The 23,078-nt window shown below is 46.1% G+C and overlaps 1 protein-coding gene across 1 annotated transcript in view; it reads right to left on the bottom strand.

Moving 5' to 3' along the window:
• The window catches only part of TENT4B (terminal nucleotidyltransferase 4B), a 40,492-nt gene extending 20,811 nt beyond the window's left edge, over window positions 1–19,681 (bottom strand). The window contains exons 1-2 of the mRNA XM_032230532.1: window positions 19,066–19,681; window positions 50–173 (exon numbers count right to left, since the gene is read on the bottom strand). Of these exons, the coding sequence (XP_032086423.1) occupies window positions 50–173; window positions 19,066–19,631 (690 nt within the window). The 5' untranslated portion in view covers window positions 19,632–19,681. The remainder of the gene's footprint in view (window positions 1–49; window positions 174–19,065) is intronic.
• Between the last annotated feature and the right edge of the window lie 3,397 nt (window positions 19,682–23,078).

The following is a 23,078-nucleotide window of genomic DNA, read 5'->3' as shown; positions in this document are numbered from 1 at the left end:
CACACAAGCGCCTTCAGCAACCGAGTTAAAAGAGTTTTGCTCAACTTACATCCGCGTTGGGCCAGAGTTCCTTTATTACGTTTTCTATCCTGTTCACCACCTCCATCCGCATCCTTTCTTCTTCGGGTCGAGGAGACATGTACTTGTAGAAGTCATTGATTTCTTCGTGAAGGCTGAGGGGGGCGGAAAAGAGGGCTGAGTTAGCAACATTATACAATCACCAGGAAAGGGGGGAAGGAGTGGTGCGGTGGCCTAGAGGTGGCGCTCTCGCCTCCCAGTCAGGAAGCTGTGAATTCGATCCTAGGGTAGAGGCAGATATTCCTCTCTCTCTGGGCGCAATGAGAGTATATCTGCTGAACAAAACTCCGCGCTGGCAACAGGAAGGGCAAGCGGCCAGGAAGCACTCAGCTCCATTCAGTTGGCCAAGACTCCACCCCGCAAGGGATTATGGGGTCTTTAAAAGAGGAGGAGGAGGAAAGGGGAGAAGGAGACTTAAAAGAGTTTTATCTGTGGCTTTAGGTAGGATTACTTGGAAAGCATTTCAACGGGAAATCAGACTGCTGCACGTAGGATTTTTTAAGTCCCATCCTATAAAAATGCAGCCGAGGGCCCGGAAGGAAATCCCAAGCCAGCCTTAGCCTCACGATACATTAGTTAAGAGAGAAACAACAGGCTGGAAGAGACGCTGTTCAATACTTCTACCACCCCCACTTTCTCTTTAGCCATCTGTTCTGTGGCACATAAACGGAAGAGAAGAAGAACTGAGGTGAGAAGAAGCTGGAAGGCAGCCTGGAGGTATTGGGAGAAACGGCCCTGAAGAAAATAAGTTGCCCGAAGGAAAAAAAAGGAAAAAAGGGTGAGGAAGAAACTCAAGATGGCCCCATCTTGATGCTCTCTGGTCTAAGACGGTGATGGTGAACCTGGTCGCAATTTAGAACAGGAGCTGCCTAGGGAGCACGCATGCACCGGGAAATGAACTTCCGGCTTCCGGTGCGCACATACACATCGGCCAGCTGGTCTTCTGACTTCTAGCGCGCATATGCGCACCTGACAGGTGGCCAGCGCGCATGCACACGCCAGAAACCAGAAGACAAGCTCTTCCGGTTTTCAGTACTGCTACATGCGTGAAGGCCAGCTTACTGTTGCACACACATGTGTGCCAGAAACCCTGAAGAGGAATGGATGATACCACATTCTGCGTACCACGCTGGGCACATGTGCCATCACGGGTCTAAGAGGATGATGTCAGAGGCTTTCAGAATTTATCCTGTAGATAGCCCTCAATTTCCAATCACGATTTTCATTGCGAATCAAGGCGGTTCTTAAACTTGTTGAGTTTGAGTTTCACCCCCGTTAAGGAATCACCATGGTTGTTAAGTGAATCGTGCGGTCATTATGCAAATCTGGCTCCCCCCAAACCCTTGACTTTGCTGTCAGAAGCCACATGCGAAGGTCACACAATCAGCTATTGCCAAGTGGTTGGATTTTGATCACATCATCCTGGGGATGCCACAACGATTATTAAGCGTAAGGACCGGTCACCTCACTTGAGTTGACTTCGAATGGTCGCTAAACGAAAGTGGTCCTAAGAGTCCAGGACCATCAGCTGTGTCAATAAAACAAGAGATCTAGTATTTCTTGCCGAGCCCGTTTCCTGACCTGATTTGCCTCAATGGCTGACGGATTGAGAGACAAACAAATCGACGGGACAACGAAATGCACTTCAAAAACGTGCAAAAGACTTTTTTTGTTGCGAATAAAACGAGAATATTTATGGCTCAGGGTTGAAATGAGGGGTTGTTTCCTCACAGACGTTTCATTACCCAACTGGGCGACATCATCAGGGCTGGATGATGATGTAGCCCTGATGATGTTACCCAAACGAGTAAGGAAACATCTACGAGGAAACAACCAAGCTCGGAGAGCACCAAGGAGCCCTCACTTGTTGATTATGACCGTTTAGCCCAGGGGTCCCCAACCCCCCAGTGGGTAGGAAGCAGTGGTGGGATTCAAATAATTTAACAACCGGTTCTCTGCCCTTATCACCATCTGGGTAGGTGGGGCTCGGTGGTCATGTGACTGGGTGGGCGTGGCCAACTCAAGGTCACTCACGTCGATGGGTGATTTGCTTTAGCTGTTACAATGTAATAAGGGTTAACCGGAGAGGCAGTTTCTGTAAGCAGGGCAATAAAGATGAGGCTAGAAACAACTCCAGAATGTTTCCTTCCTGCCTTCCTTACAGGATAAGCCCTGTAAAATGGAAAAAAACAAAAGGAGATTTCTTCCAACAACCGGTTCTCCGAACTACTTAGAAAGTTACTAACCGGTTCTCCCGAATAGGTGCGAACCGGCTGAATCCCACCACTGGTAGGAAGCCTGACACTGGGCCACAACCTGCTCAGAACCAGGTCACACAAGCGAGGGGTGGGTACTTTTGTGAGCGGCAAACGTGGATGTCTGTTGCTCACACAGAACCATTTCCTCTCCCCTCCCCGCAAAGCCAGAATGATTGGGGACCCCTGGTTTAGCAGTTTACTCAGGGTAGTTAAAAAGGGGCTCGAACCATAATTTCGGGCTGCAGACGGAAAGACCCAACCCTCTGAAAGTCACAAACGAGCAACCAACACTTTCACCTAAGGATGACATCCTGAATATCAGCAAAATATCGCCCTCCCCTTACAAAGCCGCGGAATATCAACAGCACACCAATGTTGACATTAATAGTTAATATTAACTGCTCTGATAAATGCAGGCGACATACTGTGCAAAGAGACCAACCTGGCCTCGGTTACATTTATGTTTTTTTGAAGTACGTTTGACAGCGACATAGAATAGCAGACTTGGAAGGGACCTTGGAGGTCTTCTAGTCCAACCCCCTGCTTAGGCAGGAAACCCTACACCACTTCAGACAAAGAGTTATCCAACATCTTAATAACTTCCAGTGTTGGAGCATTCACAACTTCTGGAGGCAAGTTGTTCCACTGATTAATTGTTCTAACTGTCGGAAAATTTCTTCTTAGTTCTAAGTTGCTTCTCTCCTTGATTAGTTTCCACCCATTGCTTCTTGTCCTACCCTCAGGTGCCTTGGAGAATAGCTTGACTCCCTCTTCTTTGTGGCAACCCCCGAGATATTGGAACATTGCTAGCATGTCTCCCCTAGTCTTTTTCATTAAACTAGACCTACCCAGTTCCTGCAACCGTTCTTCATATGTTTTAGCCTCCAGTCCCCTAATCCTCTTTGTTGCTCTTCTCTGCACTCTTTCTGGAGGCTCCATATCTTTTTTCACATCGTGGTGACAAAAACTGAATGCAGTATTCCAAGTGTGGCCTTACCAAGGCATCATAAAGTGGTCTTAACACATTATCTGATCTTGATTCTATGCCTCTGTTTACACAACCTAGAACTGTGTTGGCTTTTTTGGCAGCTGCTGCACACGGCTGGCTCCTGTTTAAATGGTTGTCCACTAGGACTTCAAGATTCCTCTCACACTACTCTTGAACAAGGTACCACATATACTGTACATGATTATAAGGGTTGGTTTGGGGGAAAAGAGGAGGAATTGGTGTCTCTTGGCCTTAAACCCATTCTCTCAATCTCAAATCACTTTTTCAGATGTATGGATTTCAACGTCCCGAATTAAATCAGTGCAGAAGGGACTTATGACCAGTCTCAAACGTAGATAAGGCTTTCTGATAAGCAGATTTGGGTAAGGAAGGACACAAGGGGGGAAACACTGAATTATAGGTGTCAGGACCAACCACACTCCCACAGTCCTTGGGGTGGTTTGTTTTATTTATTTAGTAAACAAATTTTTATAGCCACACAAGGAGACTCCACGCAGCTTTCAAAAGGCTGTCTGCCTTTCTTTTTTAATCACAGGAATATTGGAAGTGCCACAACTGTGACTTAATTCCTTTAAAAAAAAAGAAGAAGCTTAAAGAGATGTGAAGAAACACAGATGGGAATTATTTTCAGGGTCATTAAAACTGTTCCCTTTGGTGAGAAGGAGAAGTCTCAACTATGCACCTGTTTCTTCGACGTGCTGCCTCTCTTGATACAAGGTAAAGGTTCCCCTCGCACATATGTGCTAGTCATTCCCGACTCTAGGGGGCGGTGCTCATCTCCATTTCAAAGCTGAAGAGCCAGCACTGTCCGAAAACATCTCTGTGGTCATGTGGCCGGCATGACTAAACGCCAAAGGCGCATGGAACGCTGTTCCCTTCCCACCAAAGGTGGTTCCTATTTTTCTACTTGCATTTTTCACATGCTTTCGAACTGCTAGGTTGGCAGAAGCTAGGACAAGTAACGGGAGCTCACTCCGTTATGCAGCGGTCGGGATTCGAACCGCCGAACTGCCGGCCTTTCTGATCGACAAGCTGAGCATCTTAGCCACTGAGTCACCTTTTGGAAACAGGGAAGGCTGAGTCAATCTTGAGCCAGTGAGAATGACCATTAAAGGAATAGTAAGAACTACCTGTATCTTCTGTCTGAAATATTTTCATCTTATCCAGATTCGGTTTTAGCTTCTGGACTCTTATCCAGTCCTTTCCGTATTTTAAACAAACTGCCTGTGTAATCTCACGTGATTCGGATGAAACACATTTGAAACCTCAATCTCCGGGCGAATTCTGCCTGCAGCTTTGTGTACATACCAAACCCGTAAGGATGAAAGAACAGAGCCCGCGTGAAATCTCACACCTCCTGCAGATAGACTGGAGCCACTGAACACCGTTCCTACCATCCAAGAAGCTCCTTCACCAGTCTTTTCCTGATATCAAAGGAGACTTGGAGACCTAACAGGAATTCTCCACATCTGTTGATTATTTTTCTCCCCTCTCTTCATAAAGGCAATGAAGGCTACTTCAAGGGTAGATCAAGACCTGAAGCCAGGCTGAAATGCATCTAAATAAGAAACTTCTATTAAGTCTGCTCTAAACTGGATGGCCACTGTCCCCCCGTCCCCCCCCCCCAGTGCCTTCCCTAACAATTGTCTAAAGCAGGGGTCTCCAACCTTGGCAACTTTAAGCCTGGATGATTTCAAATCCCAGAATTCCCCAGTCAGTTGGTGAATTCTGGGAACTGAAGTCCTCCAGGCTTCCCGTTGCAATGGATGGCTGTGAAAGTTGGGATCATAAGGAAGGCTGAGTGCCAAAGAATGGAGGCCTTTGAACTCTGGTGCTGGAGAAGACTCCTGCATTGAGTCCCTTGGACTGCAAGGCCATCCAACCGGTCAGTCCTAGAGGAGATCAACCCTGACTGCTCTTTAGAAGGCCAGACCCTGAAGAGGAAACTCAAATACTTTGGTGACCTAATGAGAAGGAAAGACTCACTGGAGAGGAGCCCAATACTAGGAACGATTAAGGGCAAAAGAAGAAGGGGACATCAGAGAATGAGGTGGCTGGATGGAGTCACTGAAGCAGTCGGCGTGAGCTTGAATGGACTCCAGAGGATGGTAGAGGACAGCAAGGCCTGGAGGAACGTTGTCCATGAGGTTGTGATGGGTCGGACACGATTTCATCACTAACAACAACAACAAGGCTTAAATTTGCAAAGGTTGGAGATCCCCGGTCTAAAGTCAACCTGAAGGATGAAAAAACTGGGAAATAAAGCAACGCTGATTCTCATGTCTACTTGGGATGTGTCCAAAAGATTCAAAATCTTCATTACCATTATTATTATTATTTTGGCAAAGGAGGTCATGCATTCTTCTATCTCCTGTTGAACCAGGGTGGATGCTTATTCTAATCCAGATCATACTGGGGCAAGTGTGTTTAAAAATAAAATTAGGAAATATGATCAACGGGATGTCAAGTAGCATGCTCGACAACCTTCCAAACACAATGAACTTTGCCAGAGGGGGAAGAGGGTCATACAGAAGTCCGAACCTCGAGTTCTCCTCCCTTATTATTTTTTTACATTTACAAATGTGCCATTAAAAATACGTGAACGGGTCAAAACTTGAATCCATGAAACTGTGACTTATAATACGAGGGGGGAAAAAATTAAGCTACAATTGTGCCGCTAATCTATTAAATCCAAGTACTAAACTTAGTTTTCAGCGGTTATGATATTCTCTGCCATATTCTTTGGCTGACTAGGGAAAAAAAGGATGGGCTCTCTCCAACTGAAACTAATGGTTAACAGATAATTTTTGCACTCAATTCCCTTTAAGCTGAATATTTACTTTAAAAAAAAACCTAAGCATAAATAGAAACTTATTCCCCATATATTCTGCATTGGAGTAATGGTTCTAATTTTAGTCAGTCAATCTATCTGCAAAAATCTCTTCTTGTGATAACTGATCACTATATAACAACACAATCCTACCCAAATAATTGTACATCACTAACACTGTGTGCAACAGTAGCAACAGAGTAATGTACCAGATATTAGCAATTATTATTAATGCTACATTTGCAAAGTTGGGGAGAAAAATGAAGCTACTCTTTGTATAGGTGCTAAAAATGTCACGTTGGTGTTAATGAGTTTACTCACATTTATACAGCAAGGTTTGCCACCCAAATGATGGTATCAAATAACGTTGAATTCCTAAGAATCTCGGTCCCTATTATCAGTGTACAAAAATATAGGTATATTGGAAGCGTTACAAACGTTTCTCCATCCCTCCATCATCTATCTATCTGTCTATCATCTATCTGTCTGTCTATCTATCTATCGTCTATCAATCAATCATTCTATCTATCTCTATCAATCAATCATTCTATCTATCTCTATCTCTCTATCTATCATCTATCTATCATCTATCGATCATTCTATCTATCTCTATCTATCTATCTATCTATCTATCTATCTATCATCTATCTGTCTGTCTGTCTGTCTGTCTGTCTGTCTGTCTATCAATCAATCTATCTCTATCTATCTATCTATCAATCAATCTATCTATCATCTATCTATCATCTATCTTCTATCTATCATCTATCTATCTATCTATCTATCTATCTATCTATCTATCTATCTCTGATCTATCTATCTATCTATCTATCTATCTATCTATCTATCTATCTATCTATCTTCTATCTAAAAAAATGGATGTGTATGTTCCAGCATAACTCTGGAATGCCTCGAGCAATTTCAACCAAACTTGGTACACAGATGAGTTACTCTTTGGAAACAAATACTGTAGGAGTAAGACACCCCTAACATCGCTCAGTGTGTGTGTGTGTGTTTGTGTTTGTGTGTGTTCCAACATAACTCTGGAATGCCTGAGCCGCTGGAATGAAAAGGAATCAATTATATCTATACTGAATTACTTTGACTTGACACTATAGATCTAATTCATTCCTTTTCCTGTCTAATACAGAATTAGAATAAATAAATACCCGGGCAACACCGGGTTATCAGCTAGTTCCTTATAAAAGTTTAGAGGCATGAGGGAAAACAAAAGCGAATTATTTTCAGGGTCATTAAAACCTGCCACAGTTAAGTTCCAAAGATAATTACCATAATGTTCATAACAAAAGCATAAGAAAACACACCTGTAGAGTTATGTCATCTTACACAACAAGGTCAAAAGCTGAGTAGCGACCAGGAGCCAATGCAACCGAACGGGGAGGGTATGTGAACTTCAGTCTCGGAGGACTGAGACCGAATCCTGCCTTTCCCACAGATGTGTTGACATCAGCTTGCCATCCAAGCCACAGGAAACAAGGCATGCTTTACTCGTAGAGTTAAGTTGCAAGGATGAACCAGGTGTTTAAATAAGGCTCTCAGGTAAACAAAAGAGCTAACAACATCCTAGGACAGCAAACAAACTGGGGAACGAAGCAACTTTCTGGTTTACAGCCCTGGCCTTTCATTTATCTCAAAGCTAGATGTTGTGGCCAGTGGAGCTGGTAGCAGATTCGGACAGTGAGGAGGTTGGGGAGGAACCTGGGCCATTCCTGGAGTCTGGGGAAGGCTCTGGTGAGGGCTCTGTGTCGGAGGCAGAGAGGGGGCCAGGGCCATCTGACAGTTACCAACGGCCTTCAGAGTCAGACATCAGTGAGGCAGAAGAACAGCTGGAGCCTGTTCCCAGTGTGCGCATGCGCAGAGTGGCCAGACGAAGGGAACAGCTAAAGAACAGGTGTTGACTTGGGAGTAAGGCCACAGGTGGACGGTGAATGGCCCCTCCCAGAGGGAATAAAAGAGGAGCAAAAAGGGAGTGGAGTTTGGAGGACACCATTAGTTCATTCCTGCATTCTTGCCAAGAATTGTGGCATCTGAAAGATATTGGCCTGGCCACTCTCCAAGCCTGATAAAGGACGGTAATTGTGTATCTTGAAAGACTGTGGGAGAGGAAAGACTTGGCTGGAGAGGAATTCACTGTAAATTAAATAAAAGGGGTTTTTATCGGGACAAGGACTCGGCTTCGTGATGCTGGGGAAGCCTAGGTCAGAACACTTAAGAGTTAGAAGATTCGCAGACTGAAGTGAGAAGAAATGTTTTATATTGTCTCTATTATTATTATTATTATTATTATTATTATTATTATTATTATTATTATTATTATTATTGCATCCTGAAGAATCGGCTATCTTTCTCTGCATTCCCTCGGCATAAATGGGACTATTTCAGAAAGAAAAGGCAACCGTCATAAATAGTGGGACCAACATCCTCTTCGCACATCTGGAGAGATAGTTCAGTCGGAAAGCAAGGAATGCAACATACAACAGTCTGTTTAAGGACCCTTCAAAGCTACGATGACACTGAAGAGAGAGACAGCAACTGGGCTTATATTGATGGTTGGAGGGTCCCGGGGTCCCTTTTTGTGACCTTCTGACAAGCAAAGTCAACGGGGAAGTCATATCCTCTCGACAACTGTGTTCCTCACTTAAACAACTGTGGCAAGAAAAGTGGCAAAACTCGCTTAATGACTGTCTCATTAACAACGGACAGTTGCGGTCGAGGTCTAGCCGTACATAAATTCTAGGCTGTTTCCTGCACCGTGTTGACCTACCCAACCTCCACATCTCAAATAGTTCAAGTGGAGGTTCCAATGTTCTGGAGAACCTGAGAGTTATAGATCAGAGCAATGCTTGGTGGACTTCAGAGCTCGCACCCTGCTCCACAACAGTCAGTGAACACTAGGCATCACAATAAAAATGGACATCTTCTGGACTGTTCTTTTAAATTTTGGCTACAAGTAGCAGATCCATCAACCAGATCCTAATGCAAAAAACCCCATACTCTTAGAATGAAATTATGGCCAGCCCAAGGTTCTGGAGAAGGCTCCTGCGAGTCCCTTGGACTGCAAGGTGATCCAACCAGTCAGTCCTAGAGGAGATAAATCCTATCTGCTCTTTAGAAGGCCAGGTCCTGAAGGTGAAACTCAAATGCTTTGGCCACCTGATGAGAAGGAAGAAGGACTCCCTGGAGAAGAGCCTAATGCTGGGAACGATGGAGGGCAAAAGAAGAAGGGGACAACAGAGAATGAGGGGGCTGGATGGAGTCACCGAAGCAGTTGGTGTGAGCTCAAATGGACTCCAGAGCATGGTAGAGGACAGGAAGGCCTAGAGGAACATTGTCCATGGGGTCGCGATGGGTCGGACACGACTTGGCAACTAACAACAACAATCTTAGTGATGTGATTTAGGAAAGGAGAGGTGGAAGATTTATGTGTAACTCATTTTGCTGCTGCTATTTTTAAGCAGTTGGGATGAGATTTCCTTACCAATTTACTGCATATCATCCATGGATTTAATAAATCCAGATTTAACGTCTGCTTTAGGGGTAGGACAGAAGATTCCCAAAAGTAAATTTTTAAAAAATGTGGGCATTTCACCTTAGCACCCTACTTTTAGATCCTGAGGACTAGAATTGAGGCATATTTTTGGGAACTTAATACAACACGACAACTACCCATCACCTACCTATCTCCCGACGGGTGTGACTGCAAATGTTTATTTGATTTCATTTTTTAATGCATTTTAGTTTGATTTGATTTATATTAATGAAGCGTTTTATTTTATTGCTGGCATTGTTCAAAATCGAGACTATGAAAGAATCCAGATAAGAGAGGTTAAATTCTGTATCTTATTTGTAATCACTCTGACTGGAGACCAAATGTATTAGAATTGTTATTCAGGAATTCCATTACTGTCTTTGGGCCAATACTAACAAGAGATCGGTCTGTCTGTCTGTCTGTCTGTCTGTCTGTGTAATCTATCTATCTATCATCATATCGTGATAATAGTGACATGATGTGCATCTTCTTGGCCCCAACAATCTGGGTCCTCATTTTACCGACCTTGGAAGAATGGAAGGCTGCGTCAACCTTGAGCCAGTCAGGATTGAACTGCTGGCTGTGGGCACACATATATACACTTAATGTTTTGACTATCAATTCAATCCTAAAAGATGTCTCACTGGTCATGTGGCCGGCATGACTAAATGCCGAAGGCCCCCGGAATGCTGTTACCTTCCCACCAAAAGTGGTCCCTATTTTTCTATTTGCATTTTTACGTGCTTTCGAACTGCTAGGCTGGCAGAGCTGGGACAAGTAACTGGAGCTCACTCCTTTACGCGGCGCTAGGGATTCGACCGCCCGCCTTTCTGATCGACAAACTCAACGTCTTAGCTACTGAGCCACCACGAAATACAGGTTGCCTAAAAGTCAAATTTTTCTCCACCAAATTATGTTCATCAAAAGAGTAATAAACCAGAAACATAAGGAGAGGAAAAATAATACCTAAAAGTTTCATAACGCTTTTAGAGGTTTTAATCCCGAAATCTCTCAATTATGCTAAAGAAAGGACATTCAGTAGGTAGAGAACTAAATAAAGGAATATTCAGATAATAAAGAAGTGGGTATGGGAACAAAGTGAACTATCCCTTCCAATTTATAGCAAGAACGGAAGAATCCAAGAAGGAAGAAGAGAGATACAGGTGCTCAATGGAAATGTCATGAAAAGGATTCCACTCAGCGAATTTTAAAACAAGCTCGCCAATTACTATCCGGTGCAAGATTCAAATATTAATTCTGTACTTCTCTGTATGCCCACAAGGGCCAAGGTTACGATAAGTATTCCCTTATCAGCAAAACAACATTGTTAAATGGGGACTGGCACGGGTATTAAATCAATCATAAATTAAGTGTTCTCTGAAACACACTAATGGAACATTAATAGTACATAATTTGACTTCCTTGGCGTTGCAATATTCTCTTGAAACATGATGTGAAAGAATAATTCACACCATCTGTTGAGATATCCATGTGGGAGTGGCCATCTTTTCTTTTTCGTTTTAACATGCTTCCCACTTTAAAACAAAACCACAATGTTGGCGCTGGATTGTGACGTTTTATTTGAGGAATAAAATATTAGATTAGGGAAAAGTTGTAAAAAATATTAGATTAGGGAAAAGGTGTAAGACTATAGTATAGGTGGTCCCCGACTTACAGTTCATAATGACCATTCAAAGTTACGACGGCGCTGAAAAATGTTGACTTACGGCCATTTTTCCACGCTTACGACCGCAGCAGCTTCCTTGGGGTCACATCATCAACATTCAGATCTCTGCAAACCGACTCGTATTTACGACGGCTGCAGTCTCCCAAGATCACATGATTGGCGACCTTCTGACAAGCCAAGTCAAAGGGGAAGTCAGGTTCGTTTCATAACCAAGCTACTAATTTAACACCTGGAGTGATTCACCTAACGACGGTGGCAAGAAAGGATGTAAAACGAGGCAATACTCACTTCACCGACACCTCCCTTAGCCAAAGAAATTTTGAACTCAGCGGTGGCCTTATGCCGAGGACTACTCTGCGTTTAAGGCATGACTTGACCAACTGGCAAAGGATGGGTCTGTAGATCACGTGAAGCCTTCACACCAGTTCGAATCCAGCCTACAAAATGGAACCAAGAATCTATAACTGAGCTATGCAGGCCTCTAGGCTCCCCGGAGAAGAGCCTCATGCTGGGAAAGATGGAGGGCAAGAGAAGAAGGGGATGATAGAGAAGGAGGTGGCTGGATGGAGTCACCGAAGCAGCCGGCGTGAGCTTAAATGGACTCCAGAGGATGGTAGAGGACAGGAAGGCCTGGAGGAACATTGTCTATAACAGGGGTAGTCAACCTTTTTATACCTACCGCCCACTTTTGTATCTCTGTTAGCAGTAAACATTTCTAACCGCCCACCGGTTCCACAGTAATGGTGATTTATAAAGTAGAGAAGTAACTTTACTTTATAAAATTTATAACGCAGAGTTATAGCAAACCCCTACCGCCCACCATGAAAGTTGGAATGTCCACTAGTGGGCGGTAGGGACCAGGTTGATTACCATTGGTCTATGGGGTCGTGATGGGTCGGACACAATTTCCCAACTAACAACAACAAAGAATGGGACTTATTTTCCCAATTAGCCGGCAACCCCGCTTGCAATTTGCAGTGTGCCAAGAGAAGCCATCCATGACCCTACTTTCCTTCCCGGTTCGCCAGTACCTTGGCTTGCCATCTTCACAGCTCAAATAACAGAATAAAAGACCTGGAGGGGACCTTGGAGGTCTTCTAGTCTAACCCTCCCTACTCAAGCATGAGCTCTATAATTTCAGACAAGTGGTAGTCCGGACTCCTCTTAAAAGCCTCCAGTGTTGGGAGCACCCACAACTTCGACAACTAATAACAACCTGCAGGCCTCGTTTTCCAGAAGGGGAGACCAGCCCATCCTCAAGGCAAGGCCAATAAAAGCTGAGCTACAGAAAATACAACTCAGTCAAATGCAGCCTTTTTAATCTCGTGATCCAGGCAAGCTAGCTAGAAATTTTGGCCAAGAAAACTCTGATATGAGAGTGTTGTTTAACACAATGATGTCTGTAACTTATTGCTTTGAAGTCAGGTGAGTTAAACAACACACACACACACACAAACACACACACACAAACAAACACAATTGCAGAATTTGCTCCCTCCCTTACTTCAACTGCCACTTTCATTTTCAAGATGTTTATTTCTCCTGCTGCTTTTGGTGTCAACAATCAAAGTACAAGTCCAAAGGGAAGAAATGGTCCCTTGCTTGCAACGTGTGTGTGTGTGTGTATCCACATACATTAATACTGGGTTTACTGCGCATGTATAAAGACAACTATAAAGGTGACAAAATTTGCACGTGCCCTGAGGATGAGCTATTTCAAAGTGATACCTTTTATTAATTTCTTCACTGAACTGTATAAAATACAAGTGTCATTAGCCAGGGCCTCCACTTAAGGATTTTTACAAGTTTGTGCACGTTGTCAAACCAATTAACACTTCTCTCCCAACCCCTTGCACATTTAATCTGTAACACCTTGGAACATAAAAACTGAGATTAGACAATTATGCAAGAATCAAGTGGAAGAACCGAGAACAACTGTGCCGAAAAGCCTTTGTAGTGGTAGAAATGAAGTGTTATCACTATGTCTACAACTGGCTTAGTTGTTCCACTGCATAAAAATGCTTTATATTGGTTACAAAGTGATATGAGCTGTAAAGATCTTTCTTATTAAACACGATAGTACAGGACCCTGTAACTCTTATTGTTTTGAGCTGGCATGAAGAAGATATATTTTAATTTTAATGGCTGTTTAACTTCTTATCACACATCAAACTAATGTGGCCTCATTTAGGCTGGATGCGTAGTGCCAAACTAGGTACTTAAGGTCTATTTAATTAACTAAAGCAAACCATAGCTTAATGTGTTACATAAACCAAGCCTCTTGACTATAACCATGGGAAAAAATACACTTTCTTGAGTTAAAGAAGACAAATTGCAGTTTCAAGACGAGACAAGAACTTTTTATCAACTACTGATGATTAAGTAGGAAATCAACTTTTGAGATATGATTTACGGTACGTTACCAAAGCCAGTTTCTGGCATCTCTGCTAAAACAAGATCACAGGTAACAGCACAAAATCTATGCTCAAAGTCTGGGAGACATACTGTTAGTGTGGATCCATACAAGAAGCATCGGATGAGAAGTATAACTTAAGTGTAAAGCTGGCTGAGGAATTCTGGGAGTTGGAGTCCACAAGCCTTAAAGCTGCCAAGGTTGGACACTTATTTATTTTATTTATTTATTTATTTGTCTTGTATGCCGCCCACTCCCGGAGGACTCCGGGCGGCTCACAAAAGACAAGGGAAAGAGGGGAACGAGACAAAGACAACATATTAAAAACAAAACCAACATTCACAATTTCCGTGGAGGTAGATGCTTCTCAGCTCCCCCCAGCCTGCTGGAACAGCCAGGACTTGGTGGCTTTGCGGAAGGCTGGGAGGGTAGTAAGGGTCCGGATCTCAACAGGGAGCTCGTTCCAGAGGGCCGGAGCTTGGTAATATACACTACTAATTGAAGGAAGCCAGCAGACGAAACAACCTCATTAATTACTTAATCCAGTAGGTAAATCTAACTATAGTGTTATTGCTTTTTTTTAACGCCCCAAACCATTTAAAAGATATGTTCCACATTTTTTTTTAAACAATATCCTTGAAGGCTAACTCATGATTTAACAAAGTTTACTTTATTTCCAATCTCTATTGATTCGGTTCAATTAAGACTGTCCAGCAAGCTCATGATTTAACTGATCATTGTGTAACACAAATGTCAACGCCAGTCTTGCCAGAAAGGGAAATTATGTGAATGGACTCACTTTCAGCCAAAAATAGTCATTTAACAGAATTATGGCATGGCATGATCGGACATCTTTAAAAGGAGCCAGTTTTAGCTACAGCTGCATTCACAACCATGTACTTGGCAAATAAAACTTAGCTGCCTTTTTTACTTCTCTGATCAGCATCATATTCAGTTGCAGATTAACTATTCTGCTTCAAAGTGCTAGTCGTAACTTATAAAGCCCTTCATGGTATTGGACCTGGGTACTTGAGAGACTGCCTGCTGCCAATTACCTCCCAAAGACCCGTTAGATCACACAGGGTCGGCCTCCTCCGGGTTCCGTCCACCAGCCAATGCCATCTGGCTACCACCCGGGGGAGGGCCTTCTCTGTAGCAGCTCCGGCCCTTTGGAATGAACTCCCCGCGGAGATTCGGACCCTCACCTCTCTCCAGGCCTTCCGGAAAGCCATCAAAACCTGGCTGTGCCGGCAGGCCTGGGGTTGATGAGTTCCCCTCCCCTCTCGACTTGTATGGCTGTATGACTCTTGTGTATTTTAATTACGTGTATTGTGTTTATGTCCCCTTTCCCCCTTTTGAGTTGTTTGCCGCCCTGAGTCCTTCCCGGACAAGGGCGGCATACAAATAAACTAAATCTCAAATCTCAAATATGATTAAATTCTACCATCCTTCATTTCATCCTCTGAAGTTGCAGAGTTACAAATTTCGGCTTTCACCTTACTGGCTACGCAACAAACACAGCCAACTGTTGCATTCACAAACCATGCTAACTAAAGATTTAACTTGTGTTAAATGAATAAACCACGATACCCAGGTTCTCGCAGAGGTGAAGGTATTATGGCGGGTTACTCTTCTACGTCAAATAAACAAGTGCGTTATCAAGCTAGTTTAATGTCTCGAACTAATTTCTGATATATTATGCAATTAAAATAGAAGTGGAACGTACTAAAAGAAAATGGTATTTTGAAGTCCATTTAAATGACATCTAATAATAAAATACCCCAAGAACCTTATGGTTTTCGGCCGTCTCTGGGATTCTATCCTTTCGCTTGAATAGTTTATACAGGCCAGTGAAAAATCTAAGGACAATGAAGTTCCATAATTATCTGGATTGTATCCTGATCCACAACGCAGAGAAATAGGTTTCTGGTTGGGAACAGGATGGGTAAATGTGTTGTTCATAAAATAAAGGGGAGGGGGGGGGTGAATCGCAGGATGAACACTGCAGTTTTTAAAAACTAAAAACAAAATACATGAATTCTACAAATAAAAAGTATGAGCTGCCTTGAAACTCTCCAACGAATAGAATGTTGACAAATTTGACATTTATCGTTATGAAACCGCTCCCTGCAACAATATAAAATCCCATTTTGATGCTGTTAAAACTTGATGCCAACTGACAATGCACAAGCGGCACAATTTCTTTCTGGCCAAAATAAAAAACCCCTTCGCATAATTTGCGGAAGGAATGAGAATGCAAGGAGGAAAAGATGATATGCATCTATAAAAGCAAGACCTCCTTAACCTTTGTTAAATTAAGTGCAAGCTGCCACAGAAGAGTTGTGCATTCGGCTGGGCCCGGTAGACTTCCTTCCACACCCTGCAAAGGTCCATTTGTATTCAGGAAGACACCCTTGCCCTGGACTCCTGCATAATGTTAACACTAAGAGTGACAAAGATTTTTGTTGAGAAAGACAAAAACGCATATTATAATTCACCTTTGCAATGGCCAACTCAAGAAGGTCATTACGGCACAAGAATCCCAGGGCCTCCACGGAATGCACTGGCCATGTGCCTTTTGTCAGGTATAATTCTGGCGTGCAATATGCCTCTTTGCTCCCTCGCACACTTCCATGCACTGGAACACATGTTTCGACCGCACTGGGAGGTGCTTAAGAGTCGTAAGATCAGAAGACACCGACCTGATTGTGCCCTTTCCGTAGAATAAGTGGATCTGTTCCTGTCTAATTTCAAAATGCACATATGCACACGGGTTTCCTCTCTACTTAAGCTTCTTAACGACCCCTCCTCCTTTCTTCTGTGTGCAGAGAGCCAAAGCAACCACAAACAGTGTGACTCGGGGAAGATAGCTACAGAATACTGTTACAGGAATGCAAACTGTGTAAAGGTCAAAGCACATCTTTGCACAAGCAACATTGGGGTGGTTGGTGGTAGGGCATGACAGGTAAAGTGTGCCTTTCTTTCCAAGCCATGTGCTTCTGGACATGGCACCCTTACATTGTCCCTTATTACAGTCCTTCGCCATAGTGTTGCCCTATTCATCGACTCAATCCACATTGGTGGGGTGAGATTCCTGAAACAACCTACAGCCATCTCTCGATGCCTATTCCCAATAGCACACACACACTCCCAACCAGTAACTTTATATCACAAATTCAACACAGATCTTTCTTGATCCATAACTAATTCTTTGCTGACTGACAGGCCGCAGACTTCCCAAAAGCATCCAAACCGCTGCTGGTTTGAACCGGATCCCCATACTGCAATGTGCTCTACATGGGGCTGCCCTTGAAGAGCATCCGGCGACTTCAGCTAGTCCAGAACGCGGCCGCGCGAGTGATCATGGGCGCACCACGGTTCGCCCATATAACACCAATCCTCCGTGAGCTGCGCTGGCTACCTGTTGATCGTCGGGTGCACTTCAAGGTCTTACTTACCACCTATAAAGCGCTCCATGGTAGTGGATCTGACTATTTGAGAGACCGCCTCCTGCCAATCACCTCCCTGCGTCCCATCAGATCGCACAGAGTAGGCCTCCTCCGAATTCCATCCGCCAGTCAGTGCCGACTGGCGACTACGCGGAGGAGAGCCTTCTCGGTTGCTGCTCCGACATTATGGAACAACCTCCCCGTGGAGATCCGTACCCTCACCACAGTCCAGGCCTTCCGCACAGCCCTTAAGAACTGGCTATCCCGTCAGGCCTGGGGATAGGATTACTCTCACCCCGCCCGAATGTTGAGTGAATGTTGTGTTTTTATGATCAATTTTCTTTTAATCACGATTCCTTTCTTTTTAAGTCTTGTCTTGCACTCCCTTCCCTTCACTGTTGTAAGCCGCCCTGAGTCCCCTCAGGGAAAAGGGCGGCATATAAATTTCCAATAAAATCTAAATCTAAATCTAATCCATGCATGGAAAAGGGACATCTCAACCCTGACCCCCTGAAAATGTCCAATCCGGCCTACTCTAAGGGATGAGCATCCATTCTGGTTCCTTCTGTCTATCCTTGAGATTCAACCTTTTGCAAACTTGGAACCACAAAACAAGCCAGGAAAACCGCCACGGAAGGCCAAGGGGTTATCCCACTCACCCCCCCCCCCCAGATTCAAGAGCACACCGTCCCTGGCCCTGCACACCTGCAGATCCCCGGCTATCCCCGCCTGCCTTCCACATTTCAAAAGCCGCCTTTGTGCTGTCATTCCCAAAGAATCACTCAAGTTTCTGGGCAAGGTGCAATAATAACCTTGGCTGGCCACCCCCATCTCCTCCCCATTTCACTACACCCCATTGCAGACTAAAATGCGACCTTTCCCCATAGGTCTCCTTTTGCAAAGGTTTTCCTTTGGGGAGGGAGGTTATAAAGGCTTGCAAACCATCCCCCTCTCCTCATCCACCCCAAGTCCTGCCCCCAAAGACCCCCCTCTTCTCCCTTCCCACACCCACCCTTGCCTCCAAAGACTCCTCCCCAAGTCCTGACTCCAGAGCCCCCCCACTCTGCTTCCTCCTCCCACCCTATTTCCTGACCTAGGAGACCACTGACCTTATTTCCTCCCCTCCCCCAGTCCTATTCCAAAGAGCCCCTCTCCTCCCTTTGCCCCCTCCAACTCCTGGCTCCAGAGGCCCCCTCTTCTGTCCCCCATGTCCTGCCCCCCCCAACCCCTCTGCTCCCTTTCCCCCACACCCTGCTGCCTCCAAAGACCCCTTTCTCCTGCCCCCCTCTGCTCCCTTCTTCCCCCAACCCCTGCCCCTTAAGACCCCCTCTCCTGCCCTACCCATAAAGACCCCCTCCACCCTTTGCCCCCTCCAACTCCTGTCCCCCCAAGCCCCCTTCTCCTGCCCCCCTCTGCTCCGTTCCCCACAAGCCCTGCCCCCAGAGACCCCCTCTACTGCCCTACCCATAAAGACCCCCTCCCCTCCCTTTGGCCCCATCCAAGTCCTACCCCAAAAACCCCCTTCTCTGCCCTCCCCATAAAGACCCCCTCCCCTCTCTTTGCCCCCTCCAAGCCCTACCCCAAATACCCCCTTCTCCTGCCCCCATGCCCTCCCCATAGACCCCCCTCCCCTCCAAGTCTTACCCCAAAGACCCCCTTCTCCTGTCCCCCCATGCCCTCCCCATAAGGACCCCCCTTCCCCTCCCCTGACCCCTCCAAGTCTTACCCCAAAGACCCCCTTCTCCTGCCCTCCCCATAAAGACCCCCCTCCCCTCCCCAGGCTCCCTTCCTCACCCCACCACGCCGGGGCTGTAATTCGTCTTCTTCCACGGCGTGCCGGTGTAGGCCGGCTCCTCCGGCGCGCCCGGAGGCCTCCCCGAAGGCCCGTTCCCCAAAGCCGGCCCGCCGCTTTCCCCGGCGGGGCCCAGCAGCAGCGTGCAGTTGAAGCCGAAAGTGCTGGCCTTGTTGTCCCGTTTCCTCTTGTTGCTGGCCGCCGCCGCCGCCGCTGCAGCAGCGGCAGCAGCAGCAGCGGCGGCCGCAGCCGCCGACGCCGCCGGAGCGGCGGGCGAAGCCGCACGGGGAGCCGAGGCCGCGGCGGCTGGAGAAGGCCCCGCGGCGGCGTTGTTGCCCGAAGAAGCCGAGGCGGAAGAAGAAGAAGAAGATGGGGCCGCGCCCGGGACAGCAGCAACGGCTTGGATACCGGGCCGGGCTGCCCAGGCGGGAGGCTGCGGAGAGGCCTGCCGCCGCGGGGGAGGCGGCTGCTGTTGCTGATGGTGGTGGTGATGATGGTGGGGCAGGCCGGCGCTCTCCAGCGGCAGGAAGTCGGGCTGCGGGTCGCCGCCACGCGGGACGCGGGACATGCCGGGCGGCGGCGGCGGGGACGAAGCGGCGGCGGCGGCGGCGGCCACGGGGGTCGACGGGGAGCTGCTGCTGCTGCTGCTGCACGAGGAGGCGGTCGAGGAGGAGGAGGAGGAGGAGGAAGACGAGGCCGGGGCGGCGGCAGCGACGGCGGCCGGCTGGCTCTGCTGCTGCTGCTGGAAGTAAAGGTTGCGGACCCCTTGCGTGGTCTCCCAAATCTGCATCCACAGGCGGTTCGAGGGGCCGAGCTGCTCTGGCTGGAACCAGGCGATCCGGGGATCCATCAAACGGCGAGCCGGCCCAAGAGCGACGGGGCGGCGGCGGCGGCGGCGGCGGCGGCAGCAGCGGCTCCTCCTCCTCGCCCTCCTCCTGCCTGATGCCGCTGCCGCCGCCAGGCCGGGCAGGCCCAGCCCCGCCGGCCTCTCGGGAGCGCGGCGCCCTGCGGGGAGCGGCAGAAGCGACGGCGGACGAGGAGGAGGAGGAGGAAGATACACACACGGGCGCGCGCGCGGCCGGCCGCCTCCTGGCCAAGGACGGCGGGGAAGCCGGGGCCGAGCTAGTGGGAGGAAGACGGAGACAGGGAGAGAAGCGGCTGCGGCGGCGGCTGTTGCTTCGCCGCCCCTCCCGGCCAAGCAGCAGCGCGGAGCGAGCGAGCGAGGCGGGGCCCTGTCGAAGAGGCGGCCGCCGCCGCCTCCTCCGCCGCCGCCGCCGCCCGGGCCGCGCGTAATAAAGGCGTGGGTGGGAGAAGGAGAAGGCCCGGCGGCGGAGAAGGACGGTCGCCCACGCGGAGAAGGGATCTCCCCGCGGGTCTTTCCCTCACCCGGGCCCGGGATGGAGACGGATCCTGCGCGGACGGCCTGAGGGGGGGAAGCGCGGCGGAGCCCCTCTCCCCCCCCCCCCGAAGGGCCTTTCGGGGTGCTTAGGCCGCGGGAGTGAGGGGAGGCCTGCTTTGCAGGGAAAGCCGCGAGCTTTCCTAGTAAATTGAGGGGACGGGGGTTTCGGAATATTTATCCCCGTCTCTTCCTTTTGAACCTGAGTTTATGACACTGATTGACATACAACGTTTGTATATGTATGGACTAGCTTGGCCCATTAACAGTGGGGATGGGCAGGAAGCTACAGGCAACTGTTCTGTCTTTTAAAAACATGTTTCTTTCTTTTCATATCGAGAGAAATATTCTGCCTTTTCAATATTTCCTAGGATATTTCATTTTTCTGGGAGAGGGCTGGATGATAACTTCCCACATACATGAAGGTTATGTGTATATATTATTACCTTTATGTTTTTATTTGTGCTGATAAATAAATAAAGGGAGACTAGTATAGATCTATTTCAAGCTATTTAGCTCTCATCAGCTAGCCATACCCTTACTGGGATTCGAACCTGTGCAGCACAGGTTCGAATCCCAGTAAGGGTATGGCTAGCTGATGAGAGCTAAATAGCTTGAAATAGATCTATACTAGTCTCCCTTTATTTATTTATCAGCACAAATAACACAAAATATAACAAAGGCAACAGTAAAAATATTGGGTTTCTGTCGTGATGGACTCTTGTGACGAGCCGATTGACAGATGTTGGAAGCAGTTAGCTTCCTCCCATAATTGGGGCTTACCAGGGGTTGTGACACTAATATATTACCTTTATGTACATATACATATAGAAATGGGTAGAGATAGAGATAGATAGGAGAAACATAAAACACAAATGCAAGTATGGACTATTTTAGAAATGGTTAGGGAAAGGGGGAAAAAAAGAGTGAAATACGGGACTTTTCATAGGAGGTTCATCCATCTTTCTATTGAATTTATATTCCACCCAATTCCCAATGACATTGGGCCAAGAGAACAACGGCAGGAGTACTAAACCTTCATAGAAGGGAGGTTTTGTTCGCTTATTTATATTACAGAATAATTTATATTACAGAATAATCCGTAGGACATACTCATAACAAAAATGGAAGAATGTGTATGCTTTTAAACCTTCCTGGAAAGCGGGAGGGGGTGTTTGTTCATTTATTAATTTATAGTACATTATATAATTTTATTGTATTACCAGTATCTACCTCTGGGCAGAGCAAAATTACAGAATAATCCGTAGGACATACTCATAACAAACATGGAAGAATGTGTAACATGCTTCTAAACCTTCCTAGAAAGGGGGAGGGGGTGTTTGTTCATTTATTAATTTATAGTATATTATATAATTTTATTGTATTACCAGTATCTACCTCTGGGCAGAGCAAAATTACAGAATAATCCGTAGGACATACACATAACAAAAATGGAAGAATGTGTAACATGCTTCTAAACCTTCCTAGAAAGGGGGAGGGGGTGTTTGTTCATTTATTAATTTATAGCACATTATATAATTTTATTGTATTACCAGTATTTACCTCTGGGCAGAGCAAAATTACAGAATAATCCGTAGGACATACTCATAACAAACATGGAAGAATGTGTAACATGCTTCTAAACCTTCCTAGAAAGGGGGAGGGGTGTTTGTTCATTTATTAATTCATAGTACATTATATAATTTCATTGTGTTTACCAGTATCTACCTCTGGGCAAAGAGCAAAAATGACAGCAGTCCAAACTTTAATAGAAAGGCGGGTGGGTACTTGATTCTACGTAGGTAATCTTTATGCTTTTTACCTCTGAACAGGTGTGCCTACGTGCAAAAAAACAAGACCAGGACTCCAGCCATTTTTAGGTTTTCAGGATGCTTCAGGAGACCGTCTGCAATTGAAGGCCATTCTTAGAAATTAGTGTGGGAATACCAATAAAAAAAGAGTATTTGTAGCTCGGGGTTGAATTGTGGGGTCCTTGGTGCTCTCTGAGCTTGCCTGTTTTCTTGCAGACTTTTCATCACCCAACTAGATAACATCATCAATGCTGGCAAGATGATCCTAATGGGATAATCTAGTAGACACCCCCTTCTAGCACTGAAGATATGACCTCTCTGGGTAATGAAATGTCTGCAAGGAAACAAGCAAGCTCAGAAAACACCAAGGATCCTACTGTTGATGCTTAGCTTTGAAGCCTACACTCTTCTCCATCCCCCCCCCCCCCCTACTAATCCTTGAGGTTGGGAAGAGTAAAATAGAGGACCTTCTTCATAAACATTGAGGAGATGTCCTCCAGGCATTTTGATGGATCCCAGTAGAATCCTACATCCGTGACTTGTCCAAATTAAATGCGGTAGTTCAAACTACTGACTCAGCAAAACCTATCTCCTTGATCCAAGCTTAAGGTTCAAAGTTGAGATCATTAAAGGTGTTTTTTCACCCCCTCAGGTCTCCTGCCTCCCTTCTTGTGCACATAACATCTGTGCATACCAAATAAAAGCAATCATAAAAACATTCTGAGGATCTCAATCGATCTAAGCCAATGATTGTTGCACACCACTGCCAAAATTCCAAGGATGATCAAAGCCACCACAAAGTAAACTA

The sequence above is a fragment of the Thamnophis elegans genome, chromosome 14 (assembly GCF_009769535.1).
Source record: "Thamnophis elegans isolate rThaEle1 chromosome 14, rThaEle1.pri, whole genome shotgun sequence".
NCBI classification, from domain to species: domain Eukaryota; kingdom Metazoa; phylum Chordata; class Lepidosauria; order Squamata; family Colubridae; genus Thamnophis; species Thamnophis elegans.
This window is presented reverse-complemented; position numbering and strand designations above follow the sequence as displayed.